The 11948-nt window shown below is 41.9% G+C and overlaps 1 protein-coding gene across 2 annotated transcripts; it reads right to left on the bottom strand.

Moving 5' to 3' along the window:
- Nucleotides 1-1042: 1042 nt before the first annotated feature.
- On the bottom strand, nucleotides 1043-6557 carry hemk2 (HemK methyltransferase 2, ETF1 glutamine and histone H4 lysine). 2 transcript variants are annotated; one of them, XM_014151228.2, is made up of 7 exons: nucleotides 5871-5961; nucleotides 4898-5089; nucleotides 4537-4623; nucleotides 4270-4360; nucleotides 2285-2368; nucleotides 2035-2176; nucleotides 1043-1664 (listed from the first exon to the last, which is right to left on the bottom strand). In XM_014151228.2, exons 2-7 carry the CDS (start codon nucleotides 5026-5028, stop codon nucleotides 1555-1557), a joined length of 645 nt encoding a protein of 214 aa, XP_014006703.1. In that variant the 5' UTR covers nucleotides 5029-5089; nucleotides 5871-5961; the 3' UTR covers nucleotides 1043-1554.
- Nucleotides 6558-11948: the final 5391 nt, after the last annotated feature.

Raw genomic sequence — 11948 nt, forward strand, 5'->3', positions numbered from 1 at the left:
TCATAAACTGATAGTTGATCACATCTATTTTAAACAACTTTCATATCCACAAAACTGCAGTTTGAGTGGCCTACGGTGGCGTAGCAGTCTAAACCGGAGACTGAAGAGGAAGCAAGACACCCCACTTTTTTTGTAATTGTTCAACTGAAGTCAAACTAAGCAGACCAGATCCAGATGCTACTGCATTGTTGTCTATGGGAGAGCCACACTTAAGCAGACAGGAACACTTTTTTCCCCGAATGGTAAGCAGCCTGAGTGAACAATATTTGGTCTAAGCTGCTGCCTCCGTTGCAGCATGTGTTCGAATCCGGCCCATTGCTATTTCAGCAGAACTCATTCACCTGTCTCCCCTCGATCCAAAAAAACATAAAATACCAAAATATACCTTTAAAACTGCAGTTGGCATCCCAGGTAGGACTGTGGAAACCACAATGGTGCAATCAACTAAAGGCTCGATTCAATCCGTAGCGCGGAATATGAAATTTAAAGGCAATGTTCCCATGTACGCGGGACTGCATCCACTCACAGTAAACGCTGCATGTTGCCTCAATCGGAAATGATCTCTGCATTTCAACTGCGGTATAGCACAGATCTTAAGCGCTATGGATTGAATCGAGTCCTAAGATGAAATGAGTCCAAAGACAATCTTTGGGTCAGTCACTTGCCTACCACATCGCTTGCGTTGCAAAATAAATGTACACATGTTAATCATTTCATCCAAACTGTTCACGAGCATCTGCGCAGCTAGGAGCTAAAATATAACTATTATATAACTATTTTTGACACGTGACATGCTGCAAGTCCCGCCTCTCCCATCTCCTCATTGGTTTTTAGGAGCATATACCCATGTGGGTGATTGAAAGATGAACTGAGGTCCACACCAGTCCAGTTGGTAATGGTAATGCACCTTAAAGTTGGTGGCCAACCACCATATAAAGTCCACAGAAGACTGAAGGAGGAGAGATTACTTAACTAAATTTCCCCTTTTATCTGGATTGTGTACAGAATTCTCCTAAGATCCAGGAAAAAAAGGACCTTGTGCTTTTCAGGTAAAATAACAATCCAATGTTTAATTACATCCCAGGACAAATCAGCTAGCAATAGCAAGGTAGCTAAATGTCCATGAATGTTTTGACCTGTCCCCAAATTAATATAGTTGGTTCAGAGTTCATCTAGATATTTTAACATACGTCTCCTGATGGCGTCTGGTGTGGATGAATAAAATCAACATGCACGTGCCCGGTGTAGTCAGCATGTCAATTCTACCTGTACCACATGTCTTCAATACTGACACTGACTGGATCCTCTCCCAATACAAACAGGTTCAAGGAAACTTGAACACTCCTTAGCATGGACAGCCTGTTAACCTTTGTATAGTGCATTGGGTTAAAGTCTTGAGACATGGTCACTTATTTGACCAATGCTCCCATGAACCCACAGTGGCTTTCACTCAATTTACATTCAAGTTCAGGTGACCACTCATGGTTGTTGAGATGAAGCTAAAACCGCTGTGGTCAGAGCACCAGGTTCATGGTCTCTGTGGGATAGGGAGGATCACGTTGTTCTGTGGAAGCGCAGAACAGACAGGCTCTCTGGACCAGTTCGTCGGGACAGACAAGGCGCCCCCTGCAGGCCAAACTTCTTCAGCAGAGTGGTGATCTCCTCTGGTGGAAGAAAGAGGTTACAGTAGGGTAGTGTTCATTAGGTATCAAATGGAAGGAAATGAACTGAAACAGGGAGGAACTGTCTTTTTTGTTGTTGCAAAGACCAGGGTTGTGGTAATTAAATGTTAATGATCCCACCTACATACTTCAGTCAGTGTCACTCACTCATTCTGCACAAATGACAAAACATTCCAAGGAGTGGTATTCTAACCCTGGACCTAAACAAGCTATACAGGGTAGACTGCTTTTTTCACAAAGATAGTAAAAAATGCATCAGTGCCAAATAACATCAGGCCGTATGTCATTTATCAATGTAGACTGAGTAAATATAAACCAAGAAGTCAAAAGAGAATGGAAGTGGGAGGCTCACCTGGATTGTTCTCTGCCACAGTGACCAGGTAAAACAACCCCTGATTGGACAGTAGCTTTGGAAGCAGCGGGAAGAACCTGTCCATCACCTCTCGGCCCCACCTCCCACCAGCCCAGGCTGCCTCAATGCCCTTGCTACCCACCTGACAAACATACACACACTTTGTTGCGGTATACAAATACGCATACTATAAAACACAATTCCGTCACTGTGGTATGGAGAACAACCAAACACTAGTTTACTTTCCTACCTCTTCTGATGGTGTGACGACATAAGGAGGGTTGAATAAAAGAACGTCCACTTTTCCACACAACCTTGGCAAGAGAGAGTCCACCTAAAACAGAGAAGGACAGATGTGAAGTTGGGGTGAACAAATGGAGAGGAAGTGTGTGGGTCTTTCTCATCAGACCTGTGTGTGCCTGGTTCAAATGTTTAAGATGAGTACATCGGTCTGCGGGACCCCAAACTGTTCCAAATGAAAATCGATTCAAACGGTATGAATCGCCGGTTAACTTATTTTTTGGCTCATATTACTTTATTTTTACCTTCTGAAAATACCTCTCGTCCTCTCCTTCAGTGTGGAACAAAGCATGTAACTGTGTTGACAAGTAATTTTTGCATGGCGAACAACTGGCAATACGAGTAGCCTAGTCAAACTGCACATTGTGTGCTGCTTCACACGCTGTCCAACGAGAGGTAGGCTGCGCATCACCTTCAGCATTCAAATGTTTGTAAAATAGGTTGCGCAATATCAGGCTTTATTAGTTGAGTGACAACAATAACAAAGCAAATTACATTGGTTATCAAATGCGCTGTTCAATTGTTTTACCAGAATAAAGTAGCCTTAGCAACCGCCTGAGACACGACTCATCTGGATATATAGCCTACCTGCTGATCGGGGCTTAGGCTACATTATATTTATTTTGATTGTTCAGGTTCACCATCAGCAATAGTTTAGATAGTCTTGCTTTTAACAATCAGTGTTTTCATCCATCTACACACAATACCCCATAATGACAAAGCGAGAAACAGGTTTAGACATTTTTGCTAATTTAAAACATACCTTAGTTTCATAAGTATTCAGACCCTTTGCTATGAGACTCAACATAGTTAGCAGCAGCAGGTCCAGGGCCTAAAATGTACATGTCGGTCCACCAGCAACTGTGACAGGTTGATTTAAAAATCTACCAGCCACTCTGATTTTTTACCAACCAAAATAATCTTTTTTTTCTCAGAAAAAAACAACAAAAAGAAAACAACTAAATACCAAAAAACTGACGAGAATGCTTTGTAATGTATCTAAAACAAATGTTTTACTAGTAAGAAGTAATGTGGTATATTGTTTAATTTCATAGCATTTTTTGTGATCTGAGCCTTTAAACCAAAACATCACAGATGAGAAAAATGTTAAACTGACCCTTTAAGGGCTATGAGGTTACAGTGGTTACATGACTAGAGTCATGTCTGTGCCTGTGAGATTGAGTCTGACTAGTAGGAGCATTGTCTTCCCTTCCCTAGCAGTTGAAACAAAACAAAAAAGCTAACATTACCCCCCCCCTTGTCTGATAGTGGGGTGTTGGATGTCCAGTTTCCCTTATGGCTCAGCTCAGGCACCTACATCAGAGATGAAGAGGTCCAACTCAGTGGAAAATTTGTCTCCCTCCAGCAGGTGGTGTATTTTCGTTGTTTCACCCACCATGCAAGGAGTTTTTGAATGGGGGTCAATGAGTGTCAAATTTGGTCAACCCAAAAATATATGGCTTATTTGATCGAATAGAAGTTTCGCAATGCTTAAGTTGTTACGAGTGTATTGATATAAGTAGGTCACGTGAAATCCTGGCAACTTTGAGAACACTTTATATCGGAGTTGTCTCAAGATGGCTATGCATATTCATGACATGAATTCATAGCATCTCTCTCCATTGAATACAGATGGTTGACTTCAACAACCCTCATCGAATATTCAAAAACTGATTACAATAATGAGATGTAGCCACCAATCCAAAGAAAGGATAGGCGAGAGCTAGACAGCCCGCCATGCCGCTTCGTGGACGACTCCCATTGTTAGGGTGAATGGCATCAAACCTAATCGCATTCATTCGTACCTCTAATCAAACCGAATCGCTTCAAACCAAAACGTATCATTCCTGTATCGTATCCCATGTATCTAGCTACGTATCGAATAATCTTGAAAGAGAAAGATGCACATCCCTAGTGTGTGTGTGTGTGTCTCACCAAGTCAGTGATGATGGGTTGCAGACTAACGCCGTTACAGCGAGACGTCTCCAGTGTGCATTTGGCTGCTGCGGGGTTCACATCAGTACAGCTGGGGAGAACACACACACACAACAAGTCAAACACATCAGTTAAAACACACATACGAGTCACAAGCCCTCTAGACAGTTATTTTTACAAAACATCCTAAACACAGCTATAGGCATGTTACTAAAGCACATCCTAACAAACACAGTCAGTCTCTCTCTCACACACACCCCTACTCACAGGTATAGAGCTGTAGGTCCGATCACGGATGCCAGAAAGGCGGACACCACCCCAGAGCCACTGCCCACCTCTAGACACACAGAAGGGCTGGAGAAGAGGGTCAAAGGTCAGTAACTGTACTGTTGACCAGTAACAGGTATCAGGGTGGTGTTCATTAGGGCACGCAACAGAAAACCTTTAAAGAAGTTTTTCAACAGAAAGCAGAAATTCTTATTGGACCAGTCCAGGGAGTTCCTCCCTTTTCAGTCTGTTTTCTTCTGTTTGGTGCCTAATGAACACAGAAACTCTCGTTTTTGTTGCAAAATGTTTTGCTACATAAGCACTAATGAATACAACCCAGGTGTTCTGACAAGCTGCTCACCTAATTTTCTTCAGTCTGTCAGCATCCTGCTCAAGGGCATCTATCAAGAGGAAGGAATCCTCGGCTGGCTCGTACACGTCAGTGAAAGGCCCGCGGCCCGCATGGGAGTACAACGGGGTGGGAAAGGACATCTGGCCCACTGACTTACACACAGGATGTCAGGCAGGGGACAGTGATGTGCTCAACTAGAAGCTGTACAGAGATGGACACACACAGAACTATTAGGTAAATGTTTGTCATCCTAAGGTTGATACAAAGTGCTGGAACTGAGACAGGATAGATTTCAGGCAACTGGTAGAGGTCATGGGGTTATTTGATGGTCATAGGAAGAAATAAAAACTGCACTAAATGAACCCAAACAGAGTCTTGGGTGGCCATAATTCTGAGACCACTAGCCATTGGCATAAATGTTTTTTAGGGAACACGACCAATGACTGGGTTCAACAGAAGAAGTTTGTAACATTTCATGAAGCTATTAAAAATTCATGACAGTATTTTCACATATGTTCGACATTTTAACAAGCAGTGTTTTAACTGCCCCAAACGCCTGCAGCCATGTAAAAGTGTGGAAAAACAAAAGGATTAGGCTAAGAAAAGTATATTCTCTGGGTGCCATTTACGATGTCTGATGACCATTATACACTCATAAACAACTTTCACTTTCATAAACTGCTAAGCACGATGCTGTGGTGCATAGACCCATATATAAGTAGCTGTGGGGCATAAACCTACACTGAACAAAAATATAAACAACATGCAACAATTTAATTAAATTTTTCCCATAGGGATGAAGAACCCAGAAGTAATTAGGACTACAAGTTGGTGAGTTCTATACCAAAAATAGAACAATGAGACATATTTCACCAGCCGTACAAATGTGAAGCATCCGCTTGACGTTTCCACTCACTACCATCGATTCCCAAAACTAAAATATGCTATGACCAGAGTGGACTACGTTTTGTAAACTGTATACCTTTGCAAACGTTTTGAAATCACGTTGTTTAGAAGGAGCGCAAAGGCGAATTGTGTTATTGCACACATGCACTTAACATAGTAGGTGTTCTCTAACGGAAAAATTCAGATATGTGTGCTAGAATGCGCCAATAGGAGCCTACTCCAGCTTGGCCACTGACTCATTTCTTCCCATTGGAAACAGTTTGGGGTATGTCTTGGTTAAATTATACAAATATGTCTATACCGGTGTTATTGGTGCGTTCAAGACAACTCGGAAATCGGAAAAATACGACATACAATTATGACTCAGTAATCTTCAGGTGGGAAAGTCGGCCGTTCAAAAGATTTCCTCCAGTTGTCTCTCGTTTTTTTCCGATTTCCCAGTTGTCTTGAACGCTCGGAAGTCGGAGATTTCAGAGTTGTTATGAACGCAGCATTAGTCGGTGTAGACTAATTTGATGACGAGAGCTGAATTGCCAGTTAGCTAGCTAGTTTGCGAGAATGAGTTTAAAAGATATTGCATTATCACTATGTAATGCATGTACATGCCAAATTCAACGACACTAAGTGACAATGTTAGACCAAATGTTTATTCTTCGATTACATAGCTGCAAGTAACATTTACCTGAATCTTTTGGTATGATACGTTTGTTTGAAGCCGATGAAGAGGCGCACGTGTAACTAACGAGATGTTTTTCCTGGTTCCGGTTGTTGCAGTGCATTGTGGGAATTGAAGTTCTGATTCGCACACTGCTGCAACAATAATGATGGGAGATTCAGAACGGTCGTGGCATTGGAGATCGATGCGCCAAGAGTCTGTGTTATTAGTACATAAAAACATTGTGCTAATTTGTACATATAGTACATCATTAATGAGAGACTGGGTTGATGGGAGATATAAAAAAATAAGTGAAGTGTAAGATTAGAATTAAAGAGTGGAAAAAAGTTACTATAGAGGGAAATGAGTCAACTGACAGTACTGATGGACATCAGCAGAAGCCTCAAGTCTGCGTGTATATATCAAGTCTGCGTGTCATATGGCCATTATGTTTTATGTGGGTTGGTTAACAACCAAAGAGACTGGTAATATTAATGCATCCAGAGTGTTGGGTTTACACGCCATAACCAGACATGAAGGCACCAGGCGGGTTGTGGGGTCATCCTTGTTAACACTGTGTCCTGCTGCTGCATACCACATGACACCCTATTCTACTCAAACAGCAGGCCCTGCTCAAAAGTAGTGCACTAAAGGGAATAGGGTGACATTTGGGACAGAATCCTAGGCTACTGCATGCTTCAGTGAACCATATTAATGAAATAGGCCTATCCCAGTAAGCAAAATTACATTGAAAATATGTCTTTTAGACGTCTTTTCCAGACATTGACGTCAGGTGCATTTTAAGTGCTGAATGAAAGGTCAAATAATTATTTTACAGCCGTTGACAATATGTATTTTACGGATGTTGAAAACATTGTACGTATTTCCCGGACAATGAAATCAAGTGCATTTTAGGTGCTGAACGAAAGCTGAAAATACGTATTTTCCAGACGTCGAAAATAGGTATTTTCCAGAAGTTGAAAATACATCTATAGACAAATTTTATGATGATTATTATTCTGATAAGCTCCGCCCCACAAACAAGTACAAATTTGGTCGGTGGGGATCTACTGTACTGTGCTGTCCAAACTTGTGAAACATAGATGTCTATGATTGGTTCAGATTTAGTTCAGTCCGGACCAAATCTGAACCAATTATAGACGCCTATGTTTGGGCCGGACTAGACCATATCTGAACCAAACATAGATGTCTATCAGCAAGTGTGGCTTTCAACGGTAACACCCTGGACCAGAGCTAGTATATAGAGCTACAATACTCAGCCATATTGCCTCAGAACATTAAATGTGCTGTTTAACTCGTTAACGATCTCCTTCGCTCTGAATTACAGACACAACCGGGACCAATAAAAACAGGGCCGTAAAAACGTAATTTTTGCAAGTGGTGAGTGATAAATCAAACTTGTTTTTAATCTCAAAGAGAGCCATGGATTAATAGGGGCCCAAACACACCAAATGGAGGCTGCGTGTTGGAGGCGTGGCATAGATGGGCCGAACACCAATAACAGACTGCAGGCCTATGCTCAGATGTGCTGCTCAGATGTGGCCACGAAGGCGCTAGTGTTAGGATTGGGTGACTCTATAGGCCCTTTTCATACATTTCTGTGTGCCATGAGCTGTTCAATGAAAAGTGATGATGTGCCTGGCTTGAGTTGAGCCCACCTGGTCGTGTCACTAATCCTGCTCAACCTGTGCCCATGGCCCTCCCTATCTGTGACCTCTGACCTCCTGGAAACTGCCTGTCACTCTTACCTGGATTTGCGTAACCCTCCCGTTGCTGCCTCCCCATACCTTCAGGCAGGGTGTCACTCTCTACAAGGTGAATCCTAACTTTCATGAAAGCTATAATTTCACTGGGTCAAGGAATTATAACTTCCAATAAGAAGAATTTTTACTTAGTCATGTATTGATATCAATGGGGATGTTACTCTCTACATGGCGAAACCTAACTTTCACTTAAAATGAATTTTCATTCAGTCATGTATTCAAATCAAATCCAATTTTTTTGTCAAGTGTTAAGCAGATGTTATTGCGGGTGTAGCGACATGCTTGTGCTTCTAGTTCTGACAGTGCAGCAATATCTAACAGGTAATATCTAACAATTTCACAACAAATACCTAATACACACAAATCTAAGTAAAGGAATGGAATTATGAATATATAAATATATGAACGAGCAATGTCAGAGCGGCATAGATTGAGATACAGTAGAAAGTATAGAATACAGTACATACAAATGAGATGAGTAATGCAAGATATGTAAACATTATTAAAGTGCCTAGTGTTCCATTTATTAAAGTCACCAATTATTTCATGTCTGTATGTAGGCTGCAGCCTCTCTCTGCTAGTGATGGCATTTAACAGTCTGATGGCCTTGAGATAGAAGCTGTTTTTCATTCTCTCAGTCCCAGCTTTGATGCACCTGTACTGACCTTGATTTCTGGATGATAGCGGGGTAAACAGGCAATGGCTTGGGTGGTTGTTATCCTTGATGATCTTTTTGGCCTTCCTGTGACATCGAGTGCTGTAGGTGTCCTAGAGGGCAGGTCGTTTGCCCCCGGTGATGCGTTGTGCAGACCGCACCACCCACTGGAGAGCCCTGCGGTTGTGGGAGGTGCAGTTGCTGTACTAGGCAGTGATACAGCCCGACAGGATGCTCTCAATTGTGCATCTATAAAAGTTTGTGAGGGTTTTAGGTGACAAGCCTTCTTCATCACACTGTCTGTGTGGGTTGACCATTTCAGTTTGTCGGTGATGGGTACGCTGAGGAACTTTCCACCATCTCCATTGGTGTCACGTCGATGTGGATCAGGGATGCTCCCTCTGCTGTTTCCACGATCATCTCCTTTGTTTTGTTGATGTTGAGTGAGAGGTTATTTTCCTGACACCACACTCACCTCCTCCCTGTAGGCTGTCTCATCATTGTTGGTAATCAAGCCTACTACTGTGGTGTCGTCTGCAAACTTGATGATTGAGTTGGAGGAGTGCATGGCCACGTAGTCATGGGTGAACAGGAAGTACAGGAGGGGGCTGAGCATGCACCCTTGTGGGGCCCCAGTGTTGACGATCTGCAAAGTGGAGGTGTTGTTTCCTACCTTCACCACATGGGGGCGACGCGTCAAGAAGTCCAGGACCCAATTGCACAGGGCAGGGTTCAGACCTTGGGCCTCGAGGTTAATGATGAGCTTGGAGGGTACTATGGTGTTGAATGCTTAGCTATAGTCAATGAACAGCATTCTTACATAGGTATTCCTTTTGTCCAGATGGGATAGGGCAGTGTGATGGCGATTGCTTTGAGGACGTGTCTAGGGATGCCGTTTGGGCCGGCAGCCTTGCGAGGGTTAACACGTTTAAATGCCTCGGAACATGCGCAGACTTGGGAGACTTAATGGGTGACTTAAGTCAAAATGCAAAGTTAGGAAGTAAGCATTTTCCCCATTATGAAGACTCTATATCCACAATATTTTTTATCTGCCATGCCTTCATGGGCAACTATAAATATGTAGTGAAGGACTGATGATGGTGTTTCTTGACCTTCCTCAAAAAGTGTTATTTTAGCATCCATTGCCACTGGAGGGCAGCATGGATCTTTACAACAAACGAACACAGACCGACCCAGAAATGGATTGTGTGTGTGTGTTTTCCTGACACTGGTCTCTCTTGAACAAGGAAAAACATGATTGTGTTTACTTTCTTTCACTCTCCTCTGTTTTGGAAGGTTTGGAAGAGGACAAGCAGTGCTTACCCACTAAGCATTTGACATCATTTTTTTCCCATCATTTTTTTTTTTGCCGTTGGTATGGTCCGGAATGGCCTTGATTTCAAAATCCACTGACATAGATTTTTGTTCCAGTCCGAACCAAATCTAAACCAATCATAGACATCCACTGACGTCCGGTCCGAACCAGCCTGTACAGTTGAAGTCGGAAGTTTACATACACCTTAGCAAATACATTTAAACCCAGTTTTTCACATTTCTTGACTTTTAATCCTAGTAAAAATTCCCTGTATTAGGTAAATTAGGATCACCACTTTATTTTAAGAATTTGAAATGTCAGAATAATAGTAGAGAGGATGACTTATTTCAGCTTTTGTTTCTTTCATCCAGGGGCGGAAATCCCGGGGGGGACACGACCCCCCCATCCTGGGAAAAATATGATTCGTCCCCCCCAATATATCACTGAAACATAACTATGTAATTTAAATAATATTAATAAGACGCAATGAAAGCAATTGTGCTGATTATAGACACTTAATAGTTAATAGCGCGTTTTTAAGTTTCAAAAGATTACGACCCCCCCACCCTTTCCCTCAATGGTTTGATCCACTACCAGTTCCTTAGTTGGCAAGGTAACAGAGGGGTCGTGTCTACTGTCTGAAAGGCACTCAATGCACGTAACTGACGTGAGGTTAATCCAGTCAATCGCGCACACACACTAGCTGAATATGCAGAGCTAGCGCGCAAATATGAACTATTAAGCTAGCTAGTACCTATTCCATTTATGTGGCGTCGTCAAAGATGGAATCTTTGCTATCGTCAATTTATTCCAAGATCAGCATGCAGATGATGTAAGTTAGTGCTTCAAAGTCCCTGTGATAAGGTTAGCGATAAACTGAAGTCCAAACTGAACAGAACTACACTCTCTTCTACAATTGTCTTAAATATATTTAATGGTCTCGTTGCAAAAGCTAAATTGTCACAAGGGAACTTTTATTTATTTATTTTATTTCACCTTTATTTAACCCGGGTAGCAAAGATTATAGCAAACACCACTGAAACTGAATTGGTGCTCGCTAGCTTTGCAAATTCAGCTATTGTTGGAAGCCAGCCAATATGAAACAAACTATTAAAATTACAAAAGGTTGCAGCATATGTTGTGTAAATGGTGAACTCATACAGCTGTCAACTCTTGTCATTTTAATCTGTTTCACATTTGCTAGCTACCTTTTAGATCGAAGCCCAAATAGAATGATAGAAGATGATAGAAGCCCATCTCCTACTGTAAATAACCTACACACTGTGTGTGTGTGTAGCCAGCCAGCCAGCCAGGTAGAAAAATGGCAGAAAAATAAAAGACGGACATCAGAGTATTTTTCAATACACCAAAACGCATAGTAAGAACCCTAGTAGCCTAATATCTCAAAGACTAGTTGATAAAATGTTCATAAGAAAGAAATGAAATTCTAATGGAAATGTTTCACAATGATGTCATTAGGCAGAGCAGGCAACAGATGGCACACAGACAGCAGAGTTGGGGACAGATATGCAGGGACAGACTGGCAGAGACAGAGAGTCTCAGGTAAGTTTGTTGAGTCTTTGTTTGGCAACATTATGAAAGGTTCTCAATTTTTTTGACTTGTAAAATAGGAACATAATTGGAAAATGCCATGGATACCCCCACTCTCAACTTAAACTGGTGACTGAACTAAGATTTGTTAAAGGCAATGGTATTGCTGTTGTGATTAGTTGTGTAGTTTTTGG

This window comes from Salmo salar, chromosome ssa17 (genome assembly GCF_905237065.1).
Source record: "Salmo salar chromosome ssa17, Ssal_v3.1, whole genome shotgun sequence".
NCBI lineage: Eukaryota > Metazoa > Chordata > Actinopteri > Salmoniformes > Salmonidae > Salmo > Salmo salar.